Consider the following 24,775-nt stretch of genomic DNA (forward strand, 5'->3'; position numbering starts at 1 on the left):
TTCAATGGGAAGATAGTTATTGAGTCTTTTTAATCAGCGGAGTTTGGAGTTTAGAGATAGCTGTCGCATTCAGGCCAGAGGCCGTTGCCTTGGTGCTGGTGCGTGTTTCAGCTTGTTTCTTTCCATTTTCCTGCAGAGTAAAGAAAAGATTGAAAAACTAAAACTCCAAGCTGAATCTTTCTGCCAGCGTTTGGGGAAATACCGGATGCCCTTTGCATGGGCACCCATAAGCTTATCCAGCTTCCTCAATGTCTCCACCCTGGAGCGGGAGGTAACCGATGTGGACCCTGTGGTTGGTAAGATTTTCACCTGCAGTGGGAAAGGGAGGGCTGCCCAGTGTGCCACCGCTCAGGTCCACTGCTTTCTAGTGGTCGTTGGGGGCGCAGTGAGGTGTAGGGAGTGGGAGGGAAGAAGGAGATAAATAGAATGAAACACTCTTATAACTGGATGACATATATTTGATTGGACAGTGATCTCCAAAAGAAATTATGAACGTTGGTAAAGATTAAGTATATTCTTATAGTAAGATTTTCTAGATGGTTTGACACTTTAAAAAGTTAATTTTTGGTAAAAAAAAATTAACACCCTCTCAAAAGTAAAACTTTAAAAATAAGAAAATGTAGTAACCATCTATAGTGTGTTAAACAGAGATACCCTGGTCGACTCCTAAACCAAAAAAAAAAAAAAAAAGCCTCCGTTACAAAGCCTTCAAAAAGCAAAACTCAGGTTTCTCAGCAAAATTTCCAGTCCTTTAAAGTTTACTTTGCCAAGTGCAATGAAAAAGTAGGCACCCAAAGAATGTCTAGTTACTGTTTTAGTTTATTTAGCATATTTCTTTTTCATCATCTCACCCTTGATCTGAATCATTCGTTCCTACACTGCTTGGTTGTAGAATTTTTCAAAAGGGTCTCAAGATTTCAAGTTGACCCACCCACAGCACCTGCGGTGGGGTTTCTGTTTCCCTAAATGCTTTCGTATCTGCCAAATATTTAAGTCTACGTCTACGTTCACATTTTTTCATGCATTCCTTAAGCTAAGACTTAAGCCACTTCTGAAATGTTACCTTGAGCAGGGAAGTGGGAGAAAGGACATTTTGTGATTGCTGCTGCTATTTTGGAGTTACTGGTGCATAATCACCAGTCGGAACTCCCGGGTTATTTCTGATTCGTCAATAACAAACTTCACTTTACCACATCCTGATCTTCCTGCCACAGCTTTCTTTAATGCCAACATCTATGTAGACCCAGGTAACTTATTGATAAGAGTTATCTATAGAGCTTAGAGGGAACCACAACTAGGTAATTCAGGTATGGGACATGCTGAGGCCTCAGTCATCTCTAGGCCAAGGATAACCTGACTGCAGAGACTGATTCTTAAGGAGCAATCAGAAGATCCAAAGATGTCATGTATTATACTGAGGTGGTATGGCAGGTTTAGGTGCGTAGAGGTAGCAAGAAATTCTAATTCAGCGTCATGGTAAGAATTAAGAATAAGAAGATATTCAAAGACAGGAGGTGGAACTCTTAGAGTTCTAAGCAATTTGATTATTTACAACAGAACTCAAGTGTGTTATTAACAACAGAACCCCTGAGTTTTTACAACATAAAAGCAACAAGATTTCCACCCAAATCCCAAAGGGGATAAGAAACAACTGGGCAAAGTATCAGGGTCCCAGCCCAAGTCTGAGTGTGGTTTGGGGCTCTAATTCCCATTTGACAGATCAGCCAAGGCAGAAACTCAGTCTTGCTGCCTGGTCCACACGATGAGAGCAGAGGAACACTGAGATTCAAATGTACACAGGCTGACCCCAGCATGTTTGGGTCACAATCCCAAATGCCTTCAGGGGCATTTGAGTACATGCCTCTCCCAGTGGAACGCAAATATAAAAATAAAAGAAAAGCAAACAGTGTGCTGACTAAATAAAGCTTATCAGGAGACCCTGTTCTGGCTATAGCTCTGGACTCTTGCAGGGTGGCATCTGGTCTACCATAACTTCATGTGGGAGGGGCCCATGGCTGCTCCTGGCCTCTCTCCTCTGGCTGGAGGAGGATTAACGATGCCAACAGGACTAAGAAAGGTAGGGGCCAATGGAAGGACATTTTCATTCAAAACAAGGAGGGCCATATTCAGTGTTCCTGATCAGTGACTTGAAACATATATATCTTAAAGTTAATAACTGCTGTGTGTTTGAACAGAAAGGCATACTTTGGAATGACAGTTGTTTTTCTTAAAGGGAGAAGCTCAGCGGGTGAACGGAGGACTTTGGCCCAATCTAGACGGCTTTCTGAAAGAGCCCTCTCCTTGGAGGAAAATGGGGCTGGATCCAACTTCAAAACCTCCACCCTGAGCGTTAACAGCTTTTTCAAGCAGGTATCTCTTCACATTACAGTGTGTGTCTGTTTTTCCCCATGCTGGCATGGGCACGGGAACCCGCAGGAGGAGTATATGCAGTGATTAAGAGAGAAAATTAGTTTACCTCACTGTCTTAGGTCGTTTTCTGTTGCTTATAATAGAGTACCTGAAACTGGGTAATTTATAAAGAAAAGGAATTTGTTTCTCACAGTTATGAAGGTGGAAAAATCCAAAGTTGAGGGCCCACATTTGGTGAGGGCTTTCTTGCTGGTGGGGACTCTCTGCAGGGTCCTGGGGTGGAGCATGGTGAGGAGCTGAGCATGCTCGCTCAGGTCTCTCTTCCTCTTATAAACCCACCAGCTCCCTCCCATGACAACCCGCTAATCCATTAATCCGTGAATGGATCAATCCATTCGTGAGGGCAGAGTCCTCGTGATTCAATCACGTGTTCAAGGCTCCACCTCCCAACACTGCCACCATGGGGACCAAGCTTCGCCATTAGTTTTGAAGGGGACATTCAACCCACAGCATTCACGCAGCCTCGGTTTCATTAGCTGCAAAATGGGAACCATAGTGCTTAGCTCTATGTGGCCAGTGGGAAGATCAGGTGACATGGGACCTGTAAAGCTCATCTTAGAATGCCTGGAATACAGTAAGTCCTTAATGAATGTTAGCTATTTTAATTGAGAAAAGGATTAGGTTTTGTTCCTACTGATACAGACTTTCCCATTTGAACCAGCTTGGCCAATCCATTCATTCGGCTATGACAACAGTCTGACTGGGACCTCTCCTTCCCTATGGATCTTAGGGGTTCCACTTTCACTACTGCTTGATGTGCACATTTCCAGGGCTCCCTGCTTGCTCAGAGAGGGCAACCATTCCAGATGCTACTCTTTGTTAGCTCAGTAAACATCAAGACTATTAAAAAAAATACAAAACTTATTAGACTTGTCAAATGTATAGAGACAGAAAGTAGAATGATGGTTGCCAGGGTCTAAGGATAAAGGGGATGGGGAGTCATTGGTTAAAGGGTATAGTTTCAGATGTTTTGTTTGCAAGATAAAAGCATTCTGGAGGTTGGTTGCGCAACAATGCAAATGTACTTAATACTACTGAATTGTGCACTTAGAAATAGGTATGATGGGCCGGGCATGGTGGCTCACACCTGTAATCCCAGCACTTTGGGAGGCCGAGGCAGGTAGATTACTTTAGGTCAGGAGTTCAAGACCAGCCTAGCCAACATGGTGAAACCCCGTCTCTACTAAAAATATTAAAATTAGGCAGGTGTGGTGGCACACACCTTAATCCCAGTTACTTGGAAGGCTGAGGCTGGAGAATCGCTTGAACCTGGGAGGTGGAGGTTGTAGTGACCTGAGATTGCACCACTGCACTCCAGCCTGCATGACAGAGTGAGACTCGCCCTCAGAAAAAAAAAAAGAGTTAGGATAATTTTATGTTAGTTATATTTTGCCACACTTAAAATAAACTCACTTGGTCTAACTCTGTTTTGGAAAGTTTTCCATAGCTACACAGTCTTCATGGAGCATTTAAAAGGGTTACATTAACAAACTGAAATGCAAAAAGGATGCTAAGGGGGTCTGTGCACCATGCCACACAATAGAAATAGGGTCTGAAAAGGTTTCTATTCAGGCTGCATTCCTTCCCAGTCATGCAACCTTGGAGGACAAGGCACTTAGCTAAGCCTGGATGTTCTCACTGGGAATAAGACGTATCTACCTACCTACCTCACTGGGTTGTTGTAAGGATTGGAGATCATGCATGTGTGTCCCTTGGCAGAGTGCCTGACCCATCTTGGGCATATGTGAGGGTGGGTAGCGTTTTTGCTTAACCTTCTTGTTCGAGACAGATGTGAAGACAATGAGAAGGAAAGATGCTTTCTCCACCTTCAGGCCTTTGAAGAAGAAAGTAAACTTATTCTGTATTGTTCCAGCTGGTAAAACTGGCATCAGAGGGTGGGAGTATAGAGGGAGAAGCTTTTGGCCTGGATTTCTAATGGTCAGACAGGCTTCCTTAGAATGCAGCAGAAGCCCCATCCCCAGAAGGACTCATGAGAGGCTGAGGCACAGTGAGTCATCAGTGAGGAGGGTTTAACAAGAGGTGGAACTAAATGATATCAGAGCTGCCTATAATCCTAATTTCTATAAAAGACTTATGAGAAAAAAACTTAAAGGTAAAAATCTTCCCAGAAATCACTGGTCCCCAACCCAAGCATCAAAGGTGCATCTACGCTAACTCTGACTTTTCTGTTGGCAGGAAGGAGATCGCCTTAGTGATGAAGACTTATTCAAGTTTTTAGCTGACTACAAAAGATCTTCATCCTTACAGAGACGAGTCAAGTCAATTCCAGGTGTGAATGACCTGTCTTATCCTCTTTAGCTGTGCCAAAACTGCTTATCATTAGACATATTCTTTGTCTAATGCTAGAATTTATAAAATCATCTTTGCCAAGTGAAATTTGAGATTTTGTGTTAGGAATTAAGACTATGAATTGGCAAACCTGTTAGTGTTTTTAATTTTCTTAAAGGATTGATTTCATAAACAAACCCTGTGCTTTAGATCTGGTTTCTCAGATAATGAGAATTTTTTATTTTATTTTATTTTATTTTAGACGGAGTCTCACTCTGTCGCCCAGGCTGGAGTGCAGTGGCGTGATCTCGGCTCACTGCGACCTCCTTCCCACTGGCTTCAAGAGATTCTCCTGCCTCAGCCTCCCAACTGGCTGGGATTAGAGGCGCCTGCCACCCCGTCCAGCAAATTTTTGTATTTTTAGTAGAGACAGGGTTTCTCCATCTTAGCCAGGCTGGCCTTGAACCCCTGACCTCGCAATCCACCCACCTTGACCTCCCAAAGTGCTGGGATTATAGGTGTGAGCCACCCACCACACCTGGCCGAAAATTGTTTAAACAAAGGAGTCTCTTTAGTCAAATAAAATATTATACTTAGTATTTAAAAAGTGAATGTGAGATGCTTTGGTAGAAGGCAAAGTCACCCTCCTTATCCTCAGCTCAGCGACCCTGGAGGTACTTCCATAGCATCCTCAGGTCCAGGGAAGCCAGTTTTAAAACTACCCACTTTCGCAGCTAGCAATGCAGGGAAGTTACTTAACGATGTCAATTATAGTGTGGTAATTCAGGAAAGAACTTTAGAAATCCTCTAATCCATTCCTACTTATTTTACAACTTCTGGCTTTATATTTTATTTTATGGGAGTTAAATCTCAAAAGTTCTCATGACATGCTTTCCTCGAGCTGCAGGAAATTAGCTCCACAACTGTTTTATCGTACTATAGTTTGTTCTTATTTTCATGAAAGCAGCACTGTACAAGTCTTTCATGATTCCCTCATAACATGACAGTTTCTTTACTAGAACATTCCTGTTTCCTCTCTTAGGCTTGCTCAGACTGGAGATTTCTACAGCTCCAGAGATCATCAATTGCTGTCTGACTCCTGAAATGCTGCTTGTGAGACCCTTTCCTGAAAACCGGACACGCCCACACAAAGAGATTTTGGAATTTCCAATACGAGAAGTGTATGTCCCTCATACTGTGTACAGGTAAGAAACACAGGTTCAGGCTGGGCGCGGTGGCTCATGTACTCTGGCTCATGGTCTCAGCGCTTTGAGAGGCCGAGGCAGGAGGATTGCTTGAGCTCAGGAGTTTGAGACCAGCCTGGGCAACATGGCAAAACCCTGTTTCTACAACATGTACAAAAATTGGCTCGGCATCATGGCACTTGTCTGTAATCCCAGCTACTTGGGAGGCTGGGGCAAGAGAATGGCTTGAACCAGGAGGCAGATGTTACAGTGAGCCAAGATCGCAGCACTGCACTCCAGCCTGGGACACAGAACCAGACTCTATCTCAAAAAAAAAAAAAAAAAAGAAAGCGAAAGGGAAAGGGAAGGGGAAGGAAAGGAAAGGGGAAAGGAAAGGGGAAAGGAACGGAAAGGAAGGGAAGGGAAGGGAAAAGGGGAGGGAAAAGGGAAGGGAAGGGAAAAGGGAAGGGAAAAGGGAAGGGAAAAGGGAAGGGAAGGGAAGAGGGAAGGGAAGGGAAGGGAAGAGGGAAGGGAAGAGGGAAGGGAAGGGAAGGGAAGAGGGAAGGGAAGGGAAGGGAAGAGGGAAGGGAAGAGGGAAGGGAAGGGAAAAGAAAAAAAGTACAGGTTCTTAAAAAACCACTGAACTCACATTCTGAGTTGTATTTGAATCATGCTTTCTCTTCCTTCAACCTGTCTTCCTACTTCCTAAGTTTTAGGGAAATGAAATGTGAGGTTTCTATTGTGATGGCCAAATCTCTTTCTAAACATAGTTTACTTAGTTCTCTTTAACCAGAAAGTATTACTTCAGCTGTAATTATAGTTTAGTATCATAGTGGACATATGCTTTCCAGAGATTAAAAAAAAAAAATCCTAGCCAGGCATGGTGCTTCACGCCTGTAATCCCAGCACTTTGGGAGGCCAAGGCAGGTGGATCACGAAGTCAGGTATTCAAGACCAGCCTGATCAACATGGTTGAAATCCCATTTCTATAAAAAATACAAAAATTAGCAGGGCATGGTGGTGTGTGCCTGTAATCCCAGCTACTCAGGAGGCTGACAGGAGAATGGCATGAACCCAGAGGCAGAGGTTATAGTGAGCCAAGATCACGCCACTGCACTCCAGCCTGGGCAACAGAGCGAGACTCCGTCTCAAACAAACAAACAAACAAACAAAAATCCTGCTAGTCATTATCTTGGTTTTCCTCTGTGAATAAGGACGTACTAGAGAGAGAGCAATGTGGCCAACATGGGCTAGTTGTAAAAAAGGCAGGTTTTCAGCTGAAGACTAGCTCTTTCCAAAAGAATTTACAGCAATAACGTAATAGTAGTACACATTCCAATAGTATTTACAGCAATAACAGAAATGTTCTGTATGTGTGCCACCAGTGCAATAGCCACTAATCACATGTGGCTGTTCAACATTTGAAATGTGGCCACTGCAATGGAGGAACTGAAAATTAATTAATTTTAATTTAAAGTCAAGTAGCTGTATGTGTCGACCATATTGGAGAGGATGGAGCTGGACACTGAAGGCCTGACAGGTTGGGCTGCCTTGGTTTCTGAGTCACATATGGTGGCACCTGCCTATTCTATAGGGTCTGGAAGGAGTGCTTGTCAACACACATCTGCCAGAGGCAGACCCGCAAATACAGAGTGAATATTCTTGAGCCGTACTGGGCACTGTAGAAGTGCCAAGGACACCCGTTAGAAATGCCACGACCACCCTGTCAGAAACCAGCTCTTTACTCTGGGGAATGACAGAGAGACGCCTCTCCAGTTTCGTTGTGGCCCCTCCGCCTGGCTCCCAGGCCACCATAGGTTATAGTCTATTTAAGGAAAGAGAGGGAGAGAATGAACTTGGTTCAGAATCTTACTCCATGAAAACTTCAGAGAATTTAGGAAGCATCTTATCTACATCTCTTGTGTTCAATTTTTACTTTTCTTCTCCAGTCCTCGAGTGCTTTAGAGTGATTTTGATTAGATTGGGCTTGACGGTTACCCAGTGCCAGAAGAGCGTCCCCCTTCCTGCACCTCCCCACATCCACAAATTGGAAATGAAAAGAGAGGTCTGAACCCCAGGTAAAATTGGCAAGCTGACTAAGTTTGCCCTGGGTGACCTCACCTTTTCATTTCTGTCCATTTTCCTCTCTTTCTGTTCCTTGCTACCTCCCCATACCTCAAAAAGCCTGGAACTTTGTGGCTTTTCTATACGGGCCCCCCCTTTTCAAGCAAAGATCTCTAAACTCATTCACTATGGTATTGGTAACAGGTATGGATTAGTCTTATCACTTTGAGTGTTATCATTTTGGTCTGGGTGCGGTAGCTCATGCCTGTAATCCTAGCACTTTTGGAGGCCAAGGCAAGCGAATCACCTGAGTGAGGTCAAGAGTTCAGGGCCAGTGTGGCCAACATGGTAAACTCTCATCTCTACTAAAAATACAAAAAAATTCGCCGGGTGTGGTGGCACATGCCTTTAATTCCTAGCTACTCAGGAGGCTGAGGCAGGAGAATTGCTTGAACCCAGGAGGCAGAGGTTCCCAAGATCCCGCCATTGCACTCCAGCCTGGGCAAGAGAGCAAAAAACCATCTCAAAAAAAAAAAATATTATCATTTTGGTAGGGACAGCAGTACCTGTTTCTTACTTGAAAAAATCCAGATTTCTTCTCATCCCAAGAGTCCGTCAGGTAACTTTCAGTGTTGATGTTGCTATTTCCATACCAATCAATAATCCTGGTCATAGCTGTATCCCTTAAGGAAATCGAATAAATGTAAATGAAGATTTATGGAGCAGTTAAATTCAGGAATATTTCTTCGTTTACAGAGTATTCACCTGATGATTTTGAAATATGACTTGACTTATAAAAAGTTGATCTACCTGGAACTGTGGGCAATACATCTATCAGGCCACACAATAAATGCTTACGCTGACAGCCAGGATTTGGGATTTCAAATTAGTGTGCCCTTAACATAAACTGCATCGCCCCCTTGGGTGGAGGGAACTATTACCTGGTTCTAATGACAGATGTCACCTGGCCTCGAGTGCCAGTGGCAGCCAGAGTCACACGTTTTAGGATGTTTGTATTGATGAGGGTTTCAGTTGAACATTGCCTGAGTTGAACTCCAGTTATCTTTACCTCTCTTAAAGGAGCAGCTGCCACAGAGCCTCAGGTCAAGTTGGCTTGGGATTGGCTGGCATTGCCTTCCAGCCCCCCAGCCTCACCTTCCTCCCACCTCTTCACTGCCTCTTTTCTCTGCCCTGCCCCTTCTGGTGTCCTGTGTGGGGCATCCCTCAAGTTGCATTCTGTTGTATGAGGTTGGTGCAAAAGTAATTGTAGTAATGCATGGGTGCTGACCCGTGCCTCTATCTTATTCAGATTTCTTTAATGAACAGCTGTAGATGGGTTCTGGTGGAACTGGGTAGGGCTCCTGGAAGTCTCCCCATGGGTCAGTGAGGGTCTGGCATTCATCAAATAAACACTTGCTCTGACAAGAGAGATCAACTTCTAGAGCCAGAAGTTCTCATCCCAGCAACGACCAGGGGCTCCCAAACCAGGGGCTTAGGCTCTCTGCAGTGCCATGCGCAATCTCTGTGGGTTAGAGGCATGGAGCTAGAGCCAGGTCATGTATCAGTTGGAACATGATTTATCTGATGAATAATTAGCTGTTTTCGGGACTCTTCCTATTCAGCTGAATGTTCTCAGACCAGTCTGATCTGGCCTAACGGAGATGTGCTCCCATGTCACAGTGAAGTCTTCAGGAATACGACCCACCTTCTCTCCTGGGCAGGGGTGGGGGAAGAATGGCCTAGTGTGCATGCAGGAGCTGACCAGAAGGAATGTCTGCAACTTGTGATTTAGTGAATAGAACTTCTAAGGAGACCAGAGCCAGGCAGGAGGCTCTGAGAAATCACAAGCGGAAGGCCAGCAATTCTGAAAGCAGAGCAGAACGGCTGGAAAAACTGAGCTGAGGAAAAGGATTATCCAAATCCAAGCTTGGCATTCCTTGCTCTGTGTCCAGATTAAGAAAATGCTAGTTGTTTGCCTAGGAACACATTTGTACCAACTCCTGGCTTATTTTCCATGTGGCCCAACAGCTGGTACTAGAGACACCAGCTGCTTTCTGGTGGAGATGAAAACAGCATGGGCTGAGGCCAAGGCCCAGCAAGGCCTTCAAGGACGTCCTATCCTGCGGCCGCCATGGGAGTGTGTGCGGAGATCACAGGCGCTAAGGTTGTAATGAGCTCGTTAAGCTCCTTGCCGTCCCTTTAACTGGTGATTACAGTAAAGAGAGCCACATAAAGTACGTTTTCATCTCTCGTTTCAGCCCCCGAGAGCCTCTGAGGTCTTGTTTATCCAATTATCAGACTGGCTGTGGTGGAGGACTGTGCTTGCCGAGAACAAGCATATCAGTTGGAACATGATTTCTCTGATGGTTAATTAGCTCTTTTCAGGACTCCTCCTACTCAGCTGAATGTTCTCAGACCAGGAGTCTGATCTGGCCTACCAGGGATGTGCTCCCACATCACAGTGGAGTCTTAAGGAATATTACCCACCTTTGGCCGGGCGCAGTGGCTCACGCCTGTTCCCAGCACTTTGGGAGGCCGGGGCGGGTGGATCACTTGCCGTCAGGAGTTAGAAACAAGCCTGGCCAACATGGTGAATCCTCATCTCTACTAAAAATACAAAACAATTAGCCGGGCTTGGTGGCATGCACCTGTAACCCCAGCTACTTGGGAGGCTGAGGTAGGAAAACTGCTTGAACCCAGGAGGTGGAGGTTGCAGTGAGCCAAGATCGTGCCACTGCACTCCAGCCTGGGCAACAGAGAAAGAATCCGTCTCAAAAAAAAAAAAAAAAAAAAAAGAAAGAAAATAAAAAGGAATACTACCCGCCTTCTCTCCTGCAGGGGAAAAAGAATGGCATGCAGGAGCTGACCGGAAGGAATGTCTACGAGTTATGATTTAGTGAACAGAACTTCTAAGGAAAGAAATGAACCAGAAATAACTCCAAATGAAGTGGTTAGGAAGCAGGGCAGGACATGGGGAGTATCACTGAAAGAGACTTTATTTCATCCAAGGAAATGGATTCCCAGTTTAAGCCCAGTTAGCTCTATATTCAGAGTGGATCCTCTCAGTTCGGGGGGAAGGAAGGGTGATTGTGCATCAGAGTAAGTGTCCATCCCCACCCTGGAGACTCCGATTCAGGAGGTCTGGGATGGGGCGCTGGTGGTCTAACACTCTTTCTTGTTCAAAATCAAAGCTTCCCCCTCCTTCTCATGGAAGGGAAGCTTCCACCAACCCTTAATGGGTTTCTCTGCTGTATAGAGTCAGCCAGTGCTCCATACCGGGTGCGGCAGCTCACACCTGCAATCCCAGCACTTTGGGAGGCTGAGGCGGGAAGATCCATTGAGCCCAGGAGTTTCAAGACCAGCCTGGGCAACATAGCGAGACCCTGTCTCCACAACAACAAAAAATTAGCAGGGGTGGGAGTGCACACCTGCAGTCCCAGTCACTTGCGAGGCTGAGGCAGGAGGATCGGTTGAGCCAGGGAGATCAAGGCTGCAGTGAGCCATAATCATGCCACTGCCCTCCAGCCTGGGCGACAGAGTGAGACTCTGTCTCAAAAAACAAAAACAGAAAACTATTTCCTAAGTATAAGGTGATCCGGAAGCCCAATCCTTGGTTTTAGTAGGCTTAGCAAACAGTTGCGTATGGAACACAAGCTTTTATAAGCAAACCATTCACTTAGGAAGGGCAGTGGCAGCCCACCAAAATCTAGTCATTTGAATTAGCCAAGGAATGGAGACAAAGACAGTGAATTTCTGATGCCAGTTGCAACTTGGGTCTTAATAATAAAGCAGGAACACAGTGCCCACATTCCTAATGCCTTGCTCCCAAACTCAGCAATCCTCCTATTTGTAAGAATGAAAAAATTCAGGAGGGAACCAATTGCCTAAGGTTATGACAACAGAGCTACCATTCCAGTATAACGTTCAGCCACTAGAGGGCACAATTCACTCACTTTCTGGATTCAGACATGGGGCTACCTTTTCCGTTGCAAAACAGGTGAAGTGATTTACGAAAGTAGGACACATATTTGATTTTTTGCCTTTGAAATGCAAAACCAAGAAAAACTGAAAAGTATTGAAGTGTCCTACGAGATCACCGTTGTCATTTTTCACAGAGGATTTTATTCTAGCCTGTCAGTTTCTGCCTCCTTCCATTAGTAAGTCCTGACCTTAGACATCTGGCATTTTTTTTGGAAGGTGTGGTGGGGTGGGGGACCAAGAGATGCATCCCTTAATGTAGCTACAGATGGAAATCTTCTCGTTTTGGGGAGAGTTGCTTACTGTACATAATTACATATTCACCAATTCTGCTCATATGTAAACCAAAGAATGTGAAGAATTTTCCTAGAATCATGATGAGCAAGGCAGGTAGGAAGCAGGAGTAGGCAGGTGCTGTGTCCATTAGTGTCACTGATTCCACAGTTCACAACTCCGTATCAGTCTCCTTATTTTATATTCATTTGAGTCCACAACGCTTTGGTGTCCTACCTAAAAGTCCTGCTGTCGGTTTACCAGTGTTGAGTGTCATTTTCTCCACTGTTCTTTACATGGAATTCAGCAGGAAGATTCATGAGGCATCCTGTTCCTAGCTGGGTTCACTGGTTGGTGGAGGCAGAAGCAATGGAGAAGTGGTGATGAAATTAAGGCAACGTTAGGCTTGCATTTGGCTGTGATCTTGAATAGTGTCTACATTAGAGGGAGCACCTAAAATCCAAAAAGTCTTTTTTTTCTTTGATTTCTATACTTTTGCTGCTTTCAAAAATTACTGGGCAAGGCACAGTGGCTCAGGCCTGTAATCCCAGCACTTTGGGAGGCTGAGGTGGGCGGATCATGAGGTCAGGCATTTGAGACCAGCCTGGCCAACATAGTGAAACCCCGTCTCTACTAAAGATACAAAAAATTAGCCAGGCATGGTGGCGGGCACCTGCAATCCCAGCTCCTCGGGAGGCTGAGGCAGGCGAATCGCTTGAACCTGGAGAGCAGAGGTTGCAGTGAGCCAAGATCGCACCATTGCACTCCAGCCTGGGCAGCAGAGCTAGACTCCATCTCAAAAAAAAAAAAAAAAAAAAGATTATTATTTAAAAATCAGTCCTTTGAAGTGGCTTGTTATCTTCTTATGGCACAGCGTTTGGGGAATTGTTCAGTCTTACTTCTTTTGCTATTGGGAGATTGTGGGGGATTCTAGTTTGTAGCTTTGTTGTCCTCAGTTCTGACTTCCTCATGTACTTTACAGATGCCCCCAAAGATCAGCACTCCTCCACCTTTCCCTGGGACTGTTTGGCCATCTCTAAAGCAGAGGTATTTTAACAGCTTTCCCTAATGGATGTCCTGTGGCTTCAGGCCTCAGACAGGCTGCCCTAGGGCCCTCAGCAGAAGTCAGTGTGCCCTGAGGCAAAATATTAGATGCTGCACCAGGGTTTCCCAAGGGGAGAAACTGAGTGGGAGGTGCAGGGAAGCCCCACAGTACAAAATAAAGCAGACCTGCGGGTAGTTGAAAGGACTGTGTTTTGACGGCATAATGAGGTAATTGTTTAAAACCATGGCTAATTCACTGGATTTCCTGTGTCTTTTATAGTTAAAAGATGAAATTTCTTTACCCACTGGTATAAACAACAGAAAGATTCTAAAACTTCCAAAAAATGTGCTGTTCCTGCCTTCTCTGTTTCATGTTCTTTGACAACTTTTAAAATGTAAACTGAGATTCATGTAACTGTTAGTGGGAATATTAATATCATAGCTTAATAAGGATAAAATTAGAGGAACTCAGTGGCTTATTTAATGATTTCTAAAGGGTTTCCATGCCCAGGCTGATAATTATACATTTAGCAGTAAGAAAATCTCAAAGCCTACTTCTTATCTTTTCCTAGAGTTATGGCTTTTAAACCCAAACTGGTCGTTCCCTTTGTATCGCTCCACTTACTTGATAGGCCTGACTTGGGCTGAGCTTTCTCTCCTATCAGCGTTCAATGATAAGTTTAGCAGCATTCCTAAACTTCTGTCAATCAGCTCACAGGAAACAGACCAGTTTCTTTATCCTATTAACAGGTTTACATTTCTGTTCTCCCAAAGTGTCAGTTAATGTCCTCAAGGGTAATTTGTACAAATATACATTATAATCTCTGAATTTAGAAGACAAACTCAGAAACCTTAGAATTCTGATTCATTCTCTTTGGCTCAGACTTGGATGAATTTGCTTCTTGGAGTAGGGGCATGAAAATTATTTTTCATTTAATGTAATCTGTTTCTTCTTTCTCCTTCCCCTGTTCCCCAATAGCTCTTCTGAGCTTTTTCATTCTTCCCTTATTCCCATTGTTGAAAATGTGGCCTTCCCTCATTCTCACCTTTCCAGAAATCTCCCTGTGCTCCACAAGCTTGGCTCATCTCAAACTTGGAGTTCTGTTTTCTCGTGCCCTTCTTCTTGCATTTTCTTCTTTTAAGAGACAGGATCTTGCTCTGTCTCTCAGATTGGAATGCAGTGGCATGATTCTAGCTCACTACAGCCTCAAACTCCTGGGCTCAAGGGGTCCTCCCACCTCAGCCTCCCGAAAAGCTTGGACCACTGGTGTGTGCCACCACACCCAGCTAATTATTTTATTTTCTCTAGAGATAAGGTTTCACTCTGTTGCCCAGGCTGGTCTTGAACTCCTAACCTCAAGCAGTCTTCCTACCTCGGCCTCCGAAAGCACTGGGAGGTGCCACCTTTCTTGTACTTTTTACCTTTGCATTTATTTCCTGGTTACAGTACTTTTAATGGCTGTTGAACAAGATTCTGCCAGTGTATGTGCCATCCAGGACACATTCATGCCACTGTAATTTTCTTAGGACATCAACGAGATAGTCTTACTGGGGAGAGATAAAGGGCGGGGCGTATCGTTTTCCTCTGGCAGGTTTTCTTCCACTTTAATAACCAGCCAACCGACTGGGAAATACATTGATTGATAGCTACTTCCTGTTTTGTAAAGAACAAACATCAAATTAGTGGTTTGTCCTCACTTTGCGGATAAGCAGAATAATAACACCTGTGCTTCCCAACGCCTCTCCCTGCATTTTTTGAAACCAATATAAATTGTTGGTTAGAGAACAGCCTTAATGGGGAGGAATGTGGAAGAGGAATCACCAAAGGGGGACCAGTCAGCCTGACAGGCAGCAACTCTGGTGCCAAAGAATGGACACAAGGTCAGAGCCGTGTCCCCATCCTGATTGCAAACTTCCTGGGGGTGGCAGAGACTCATACTATTTCTCCCGTCAAGACAAAAATCAGTGTGTTGGAGCTCATAGAGGAAATATTCTTTGGGATTGGCCTGGAAAGGTGATGAGGCCGGTTGACAGCCTAGTTCACTGGGGTTTGTTGTACCAGCCGGGTGGTGGCACCATGTGGCCACCAGGAGGTGCCAACGACATCCCTAATTTCTCCAGCTTCCTGATAGGTCTTGGTAGGGTCGGGGGTCCACCAGGGTTTGCCTTATATGGCCTACCTCTGACTGAGATTCAACTCTAACAGGTAACTGGGGAAGGCCTTTCTCCGGTGAGAAGGTTTTGATGTGATCTCATCATTGGGGACTGAATTGGACCTGGAGAAATCCGTTTTTCTGGAGTCTTGTTTCTAGAGTGGCACCCTAGTCATGGGCAGGTCAGGAGGACAGACAGTTGGTCACCACCTTCAACACCAATCATGGCTGAAAAATAGGGAGTGCCTTTCTCACTCACCAAACAGCAAGGCTAGAAGGTCATCTGCAGTTCTTTCAAATGCCACAAAGCTGTTGTTAGAGCTGCCCATTGGCAAATCATGTACTAGGTTTTTTGTGTTTTGTGTTTTTTTTGAGACAGAGTTTCATCTTGTTACCAAGGCTGGAGGGCAATGGCACGATCTCAGCTCATTGCAACCTCCACCTCCTGGGTTCAAGCAATTCTCCTGCCTCAGCCTCCCGAGTAGCTGGGATTGCAGGTATAAGCCACCATGCCCAGCTAATTTTGTATTTTTCATGGAGATGGGATTTCTCCATGTTGGTCAGACTGGTCTCAAACTCTGACCTCAGGTGATCCACCCACCTTGGCCTCCCAAAGTGCTGGGATTACAGGCATGAGCCACCGCTCCTGCCCATGTACTAGTTTTTGACGATCACATTGCAGTCTTCTTTCAGTTTTTTTTCCCTGGTCCTGGAATTAAGGTTCAGCTCCACTTGACAAGTTATCTTCTGTGCAGGAGGAGCAGCCTGTGTTAGCTCATAACATCTAATCAATAGGCATAGAAATATCCACTGAATGGGACTGAGAAAGTGGAATGGGAGAGGAACGTGTGAAGAACAGGAAGTTTTCCCCTTTATGTCCAAAGTCTGTCTACTTAGAGCAACAGGATGGTGATGTTGCTTTCTGGTTAAAGATGTCACGGCAACAGTCTTCCCCGGAAAACTCTCTAGCAATAGCCAGCGGCATGCAAACCCTGCGTTTTTGGCACTGTATCCAGTGTTTCCGACTTCCTTGTAGAACTTTCCCTGAAGTCAGTAAGAACTCAGTGAGAATCAGGATTTGCCTAGAAATTTAGCATTTACCTAATCAGTCATTCTCTAGACATGGCAGTACCTCCAAGTGATTCATATGCTTGTGTGGTGGGCATCGAGCATGTGGCGGTTTGGAGAAGGAAGTGGAGAAGGCAGCAGTCGCAGGAGAAATGTTTGATGTTGCTAAACGTCAACCCCACGGCAAGCCTACGACTAGGGGAATGGGAGGCATGGTGCGGGTAGCTGCCGGCACACAGCTCTGGGGATAGCTTCCTGCAAGCTGGAAGGGACTCTGGGCAATAGGCTTTAGGGCCTAACTGCTCCTTCAAGGTCACTGATTGTTATGGCAGCCATGGTACACAGCATTCAGCGTAGAATTATTACTACTACTGAGCATGATCCTCACCATGATGCTCTTGGGGTGGAACACAAGAGCCCAGAGAGAATATGCTTATTTAATGCAACCTCCAATGTTTTCTCCCAGAGTTGAGATGAAACTGAACCAAACTCTAGCATGAGAATTGGTATCCCAGGTCAGCAGCCAAAAACAATGCTGGCGCTTGGCCGGGCATGGTGGCTCATGTCTGTAATCCCAGCACCTTGGGAAGCCGAAGTAGGTGGATCATGAAGTCAGGAGTTTGAGACCAGCCTGACCAACAGAGTGAAACCTCATCTCTACTAAAAATACAAAAAAAATTAGCTGGGTGTGATGGTAGGCACCTATAATCCCAGCTACTTGAGAGGCTGAGGCAGGAGAATCACTTGAACCTGGGAGGCGGAGGTTGTAGTGAGCTGAGATCACACCACTGCACTCCAGCCTGGGCAACAGTGTGAGACTCCATCTCAAACAAGCAAACAAAAACAAACAAACAAACAAACAAATGCTGACACTTAAGTATCTAGCTCTGAAAGAAGTGAAATCTGTAAGAGGGACTGTTAACCCTCAGAATGGTCTGGGGATGCTACCTCCCTTGGTGGACTTGTCACACTGGTGTGAATGTAGGGAGTGGGAACACTTCCTCTCAGCTCCTTCCTCACCATGTGGCATTCAAGGACAAAGGGAGCACGATGTCTTCCCTTTGAAAAATCTCATATGCCTAGCAATACCCTGTGAATAATGTGGATGCATTCGCCTAACCTATATTATGAGCCCCGGCTGTGTGTCAGACGCTAGGCTCGATGCTGAAACAGACGAGGAGAGGTGGCTGCTTGTCTTTGAAGGCAAATCCCAGCCTCCTAAGAAGCACTAGAACCACAGGCAACCACGCTGGTCTAGGCAGTGGCATGCAATGCAACTTTGTCCTGCAGCCACCTTGAGATCTTTGAAAGTTCTCCTACCTCCAAAACCCGGGCAAATCCTCTCTCTTGCCAAGTGCCTAAAGCAAGGATGTGTTCATAGAGGTAGCTGTGGGCATCTGGCCAATTTATTTCCTAGCAGACCTGCTGTTTCCGCCAATCCCAATACTTTCTTCCCCAACCCAAACCAAGGCATCTGGCAATATTAAAAACATCAGGAATGATAAAACAAGCATTTTAATGAAGATTATTGATTTATTCATTGGCTGTTTCTTTACAAGGATAGAGAACTAATAAAGGACCCGCCCCAAACAAACAAAAAAAGTCAGCCTCAGTACCAGTAGAAATTGGAAGTGTTCTGGTATTTATATGTGTTTTTCTCAGCTGGCAGATTTGTTTTAGGAAACTGTTTGCAAAGCCTGGAAAAATGTGCTCCCTCTGTCTGTTAAAGGAACATGCAGGTTGGTTGGTGCTGGTTCTCCATCTGACAATAATGTCTGGTGGCCTTAAAAAAAAAAATACAGCATAGTCCAGATTTGGCATGCAAATGGTGTCTTTAAACTGAACTTTTAGGTAACTTTTAGGTTTTGAGCAAAGCCAAATATTATTGAAATGTCTATTTTGTTTTTATCTGCAGGAGATTTTCATTCAAAATGTGTTGTTTTAGGGGAAAAGGAAGGGTATTTGTAGAAGGTACTTTTCAGCATTCTTCTGATTTTTTATCTGACCTGTCAGAACCTCTTTAGGAGACATTAATTTAGTTCATATAATCACAACTGGAACTAAGGAAAAATTATTTATATTTTTAGAAATTCTCATGTTCTTATACTTCTTTGGAGATTGAATTGACTCCAAAGAGACTATTTTATGATTAAGAATATTTTTGTGGTCGGGTGTGGTGGCTCACACCTGTAATCCCAGAACTTTAGGAGGCCAAGGCGGGTGGATCACCTGAGGTCAGGAATTCGAGACCAGCCTGGCCAACATGGAGAAACCTGATCTCTACTAAAAATACTAAAATTAGCCAGGCATGGTAGTGGGTGCCTGTAGTCCCAGCTACTCAGGAGGCTGAGGCAGGAGAGTTGGTTGAACCAGGGAGGCAGAGGTTGCAGTGAGCTGAGATCATTCCATTCCACTCCAGCCTGGGCAATAGAGCAAGACTCCATCTCAAAACAAACAAAAAGAATATTTTGTATAGGGAGTCATTATATTGTGTCCTTATACCAAGAAGTCCAGTTGAGGTAGAAATTTTACAGAGTAAAGCCATATTTTGAAGGAAACACATATTTAAATATCAAAGAACACTGGACATATAGCTTTTTGAATGTATATACTTGTATTAGTTATCATTGCTGTGTAACAAAACCTTAACAGCTCAAAACAATAGTCTTTATCTAGCAGTTTATGTAGGTGACACAGGTGCAGCAGAGCTGATGGGTCTGAGCCTTCAGAAGGCTGCGGTGAGGATGTCAGCCTCGGCTGTGCCACCTCAAGGCTCCCCTGGGGGCACATCCACTTCCCAGCTCCTGCCTGCGAGCTCATGGCAGAATGCAGTCGCTCGTGGATTGTTAGGCTGAGGGCCTCAGTTCCTCACTAGTTGTTGGCCAGAGGCTTCCTCAAGTTCCTTAACATGTTTTCTCATGGCGGGGCAGCTCACAGCATAGCAGTTGGCTTCATCAGAACATGCAAGCAGGGGAGCAAGAGGCAGAAAGCAAAATAGAGGCCAGGGTCTTTCCACAGCCTCATCTCAGGAGTGGAACCACATCACTTTGGTCCAATTTTGACAAGCATCACAGTGACTTTTGTCACTACATCAGAAGCGAGTCGCTAGGTCTAGCCCACACTCAAAAGGAGAGGATTTCACTAAGCAAAAATGTCAGGAGGCAGAATCTTTGGGCATTTCATTGGAAGCTGCTAGCGCAGTTCTTAATGACGCAATAACATATTGGACTGGGAGGAGTATGGGGTGGGTGGGTGATGAGGGAGGGCAGGTTAATTCTGTGGATGCTGAGGACAGGGCGCCTCATGAAAAGTGTTCCCATCAGACTGGTGTGTTTCTAGGACATCAGCAATGCATCACTCTCTAATAAAAGAGAAAAATCGCCACTTCATGACAGATATTCAAAGGTGAGGAGTCCCTTACTAAACCACACTCCAAAGAAATAAGCCTGCAAAATAGGGGAAAGTTGTTTTTCACCTAGAAAGCATATCTCATGCATTTTCTTATTTTCAAAGTAGTGGGGAGAAACTCTAAGCTGTACATATGAAGGAAGGGACTCATTTCTCCTCTTGCACAGCACCCCACCACCTTGCACACCCCATTCCTCCCTAACTCCCACCCACACACTCACCTCCCAAGCATCTGTAGATCCACATACTTATCATCAAGTCTGTACAGAGTACTGAGTGACATGGTCACTGCAGCTAAGGAAAGGTGAGATTTGCAGGCTGTCTGAAATGTTTCTTGCTAAAGTAGTTCCAATCCTTCCCCCATTTAGAATAAAATACATTCTTAGTAAATTATATTTAGGCAGAAAAAAAAAACCACACTGGAAATAAGATTCTCATAAACCAACTGGGGGCTTAAGCTGGTAAACACATTTCTAAGCCATCCCTATACAGTAACCATGAGACACATAAGACACAACATCCAGATCACTTAGACCCTTCAAACCACATCCTGGATCCAAGGGGAGTGGCTGCGGGTTAGGAAAGATACCTTTATCCAGTAGACCTTTTGACTATCTTGTCAATCTCAAGTTTAAGAAAAAAATCTTAGAGTAAAAAATTGGGGTTTGGGTCCCTTCCCGCCTTCCCTTGCTTCCTCGCCCTCCTTAAGCCTCTAAGCACCCAGATCCTCCCCAAAGCAGTGCTTCCTGGTTAGTGATTACCCCATCCTCTTTTTATCGCTTTTCTTCACGCACACCTTCAGTCCATAAATCCCAGCTTTTTGTAAGGAGGGGGGGTGAGTAAGCTAATTCATACTAAGGTGAGAGTGAATTATATATAAACCTCATAATATATTAAGTCTAAGCAGTGTTTCAGAAGAAAATTTGCTAACATGGACATCTTACTTGAAAAAAATTCAGTTCAACAAAGTATGGTTTAGAAATCATTTTCAATCAGGATTGGAGAGAGGTTTTTTTTTGTTTGTTTTTTGTTTTGTTTTTTTCTTAAAGCAGATTTCTCCAGCAGATTTTGAATGCTTGGATATTCGTGATTCTTTTCAATGGGAATCTGATCTGGATAAGACCTAAGACCATAAACACTGTAGCTTTCCATTTGGGTCTTTTGTTATTGAAAACTAGTTGGACTTAAACACGTTAAGTGGGCTTTAAGGATGGCTGCTTTCACCTGTTTCTAAAAGAGAGCGTTCTTGAGGTTCTGCTTTATTTAGCAGAAAGAATGCTCATTTTCCAGTCTCTCAGTCACAAGGAAATTTTTACTTATCTCATAAAAGAGACTGGGATGGGGATTAATGTAAGAGAAAAGGTATATTACAAATATCATAGCAGCTACATTTAGTTAATTCATGTTCCAAGATAAATTAGTAGTAGTAATAAGAGTGGTGCTTATAAGATCACCATATCTGATGTTCAAATTGCAGATCACCAGTTGAAAAAGCACGGATTTTTCCCCCTGGGAGGAAATCTTTAAAAGTGACACCATAAGAGACATTAAGGCTGGCTGTTGTTTTATTTCTCTTCCTCTGTTTCTCTCTCTCTCTCCGCCATTTAATTTCTGACCTTGAGTGCATTTTTTTAGCTTACAAAATGGTAGAAAAACAATATTGAGTCATTTATTGTAGTGCTTGTGAACAATTTGATACCGTTTCGTTCTGGTTTCTTAACTGTATTTGCTGATTGTGAGGGGTGTAGAGGTCCCTGATGTTCAGAGTGCAGTACCAGCATTTACGCAAAACATTGCAGCCTGACCCATGGAGCACAGGGGTTACTAAAGGGCCAGCTGCTGCTTGCCTAACAGCCCCAGGGCCGCCTCCTCATCTTGCACCATTTCCCAGGGCAGACAGCCTTGTGGGGCTCCGACTGGTGCACTGGAATGTTCCACCTTCCATTTTTCTTGCTCTGATTTCTGAAGACGGAATGTTCTCTTCACCCCACACATCAGGGGGTTTCCTTCTGTTTTCATTTTTCGCTGGTTCCTTTGTGAATTCGCACTTGGAGCTAACTTAAAAACATTGGAAACAGCAATAAACACAAATAATAGCATGAGGCCATGGCCACAGAATGCCAAGACAGGACACGGCTCTTGTTTTGTTTTTTACACATTTATGAAGCTTCTCCTTCTGTTTATTTATTTACTTATTTATTTCTTGAGACAGGGTCTCACGTTGTCACCCACGCTGGAGTGCAAGCATGACCATAGCTCACTGCAGCCTTGAACTCCTGGAATCAAGTGATCTTCCAGCCTCAACCTTCTGAGTAGCTGGGATTACAGGCACACACCACCATGCCTGACTAGTTAAAAAAAGAATTTCTTTTATAGAGATGGGGTCTCACTGTGTTCCCCAGACTAGTCTCGAACTCCTGGGCTCAAACAGTCCTCCTGCCTTGACCTCTCAAAGTGCTGGGATTACAGGGATGAGCCACTGTGCCCAGCTCCTTTCCATTCCAAAAAGTGTCTGAGGCAGTTATAGAGATTGTATAACAAGGTATAAAATTTCTAAGTGAAAGGAAAATAAGGAGAGAGAAATCTAAATGTGTGTAAGGTCAATATGTACACAGAATGTTTCTTAAGGCCTTTGACAATTCCTTTAAAAATCATGGGCAATCTGGGCATGGTGGCTTACGCCTGTAATCCCAGCACTTTGGGAGGCCAAGGTGGGCAGATCACTTAAGGTCAGGAGTTCCAGACCAGCCTGGCCAACATGGTGAAACCCCATCTCTACTAAAAATATAAAAATTAGCCAGGCATGGTGGCACATACCTATAGTCCCAGCTTCTTGGAAGGCTGAGGCAGGAGAATCACTCAAGCCCAAAAGGTGAAGGTTGCAGTGAGCCAAGATTGTGTCACTGCACTCCAGCCTGGGCAACAGAGGAAGACTCCATTTCAAAAAAAAAATCACCTGCAAATTTGAGCTTCCTAACAGCCAAGCAAAAAAGGGAATCACAATGAACATTAAGATTCATATGTCTGCCAATTTAAAAACAAACCAGTTCTCTTAGATCAGTGATTCTCAAACTTGAATGTACATTTGAGATACCTGGTGCATTGTTAAAATGTAGGTTCTGATCTAGCAGGTCCATGGTGCATTTCTAATTGGCTCGCAGGCAGTGTTATGCAGATGCTGATGCTGATGCTGCCGTTGATGCTGCTCATCCCTGGACCACCCTTTGAGTGGTGAAGTTTTAGCTCACTCATAAGAATGTATTTACAAAGCATCCTCCCACTTTAAAAATATAGCCATGTTAGGTATACAGGTTTCTCAGGTAACTTCAGAACATATAAAATACTGAGTTTTGAGATTTCTAACTTTAATTTGCTCTTTCTATATTTAAAACATCTAACACCAAGAGACAGCATTCTCATTTTCAGTTAACTACGTTATTTCAAACCTTAAAAAAACACCTCATAGGTTTTTTGGAGTAATATCCCTTTGGGCCCTTGTAAACATGATGATACTACATTACAGTCAAGTTCTGGTGAGTCTAATTGTTGACCGGAGAGATTGTTTACTGTTGTTCTTAGAAGTAGCAGTGGTTACAGGCATCGGGTCTATTTCAGAGCACTTGGATTTGAATTGCACTGCGCCACCTGCTGGCTGTGTTACCTGGTACAAGTTACACATCCTCTCCATGCCTCGGTTTTATCATCTGCTGAATGAGACTAATAGGTACCTGTCATTGATGCTTATAACAGTGCCTGCATAGAGTAAGAATGAAACAATGTTAGCTATTTTTATTATTACATTTGAAATAGATTTTGCTGGCAGTGAAATATGAGTGATAAAATCATCTGCTCAGCGGTTTTCCTTGCATAAGTACCTTAAAATAATGTATCTAGATTTGCAGTTTTGTTCTGAATCCTTAGATAAAAGATACCAGATAATCAGAAGATGTTACTGACATTACTAGGCATCTGAAGTTCACTCTGATGAATCAGTCTATTTACAACAAATTGCTGTAGACAGTAAAAAGCGCCATCCTTTTCCTGTAGTTTTTGAATGACAGCATCTTTGTTCATGCAATTGGTTTTGCTGCGTTTCCACTTCAGTAAATAGTTCATCAATTCTTTGGCTCGGTCTTTGCAAACAAAACAAAAAACAGCTTCAGAGGGAGAATTTTAAAACAAAAAAAAGAAAAAAAATTCCTTTGAAATTGCCAAAATTGTTTGGCTGAAAGAGGTTATTTAGAAAAACAGAGCTTTTTATGCATAAGCCTGTTTCAGGGGTGTTGTATCAGAATTGCATGTTGCTAGTAGTTTGCTATCAAACCAACACTTGTGTTTCAAGCTTTTAAAAAATGAATAAAATAGGCTGGGTGCAGTGGCTCATGCCTGTAACCCCAGCACTTGGGAGGCCAAGACAGGCAGATCACTTGAGGTCAGGAATTCAAGACCAGCTTGGCCAACATAGTAAAACCCCATCTCTACTAAAAATACTAAATAAGATTAGCCAGGCCTGGTGGTGCACTCCTGTAGTCTCAGCTACTCGGGAAACTGTGGCAGGAGAATCACTTGAATCTGGGAGGTGGAGGTTGCAGTGAGCCAAGATCGTGCTGCTGTACTCCAGCCTGGGCAACAGAGCAAGACTCCATCTCAAAAAAAAAAAAAGAATAAAATAGAAACACCGATTTTTCTGGTATTTTATCCCCTCTCCAATATCTATACCAAAGGCATTTTTAAGATTTCCCTAAGCTGGAAGCACCAGACCACATGTTATTTAGAACATACTAAGTTGTATCTACTTCCTCCTGATTATGTATACTTTCTGTATAATTGTATAACAGTCTGCAAAGTAGCAGGAAAAAATTTTGCCTTCAGGTTAAATTCAGA

At 44.0% G+C, this 24,775-nt stretch overlaps 1 protein-coding gene across 5 annotated transcripts in view; it reads left to right on the forward strand.

The window, feature by feature from the left end:
- Positions 1 to 24,775, forward strand: part of DOCK8 (dedicator of cytokinesis 8) — a 246,177-nt gene that overhangs the window by 114,139 nt on the left and 107,263 nt on the right. For all 5 annotated transcript variants that reach the window (XM_032290975.1, XM_032290976.1, XM_032290977.1 and 2 more), the window contains 4 exons: positions 137 to 296; positions 2,234 to 2,370; positions 4,627 to 4,720; positions 5,762 to 5,924. In XM_032290975.1, coding sequence (XP_032146866.1) covers positions 137 to 296; positions 2,234 to 2,370; positions 4,627 to 4,720; positions 5,762 to 5,924 — 554 coding nt within the window. The remainder of the gene's footprint in view (positions 1 to 136; positions 297 to 2,233; positions 2,371 to 4,626; positions 4,721 to 5,761; positions 5,925 to 24,775) is intronic.

This window comes from Sapajus apella, unplaced genomic scaffold, assembly GCF_009761245.1.
Source record: "Sapajus apella isolate SASKATOON/1434 unplaced genomic scaffold, GSC_monkey_1.0 scaffold24, whole genome shotgun sequence".
Lineage (NCBI taxonomy): Eukaryota > Metazoa > Chordata > Mammalia > Primates > Cebidae > Sapajus > Sapajus apella.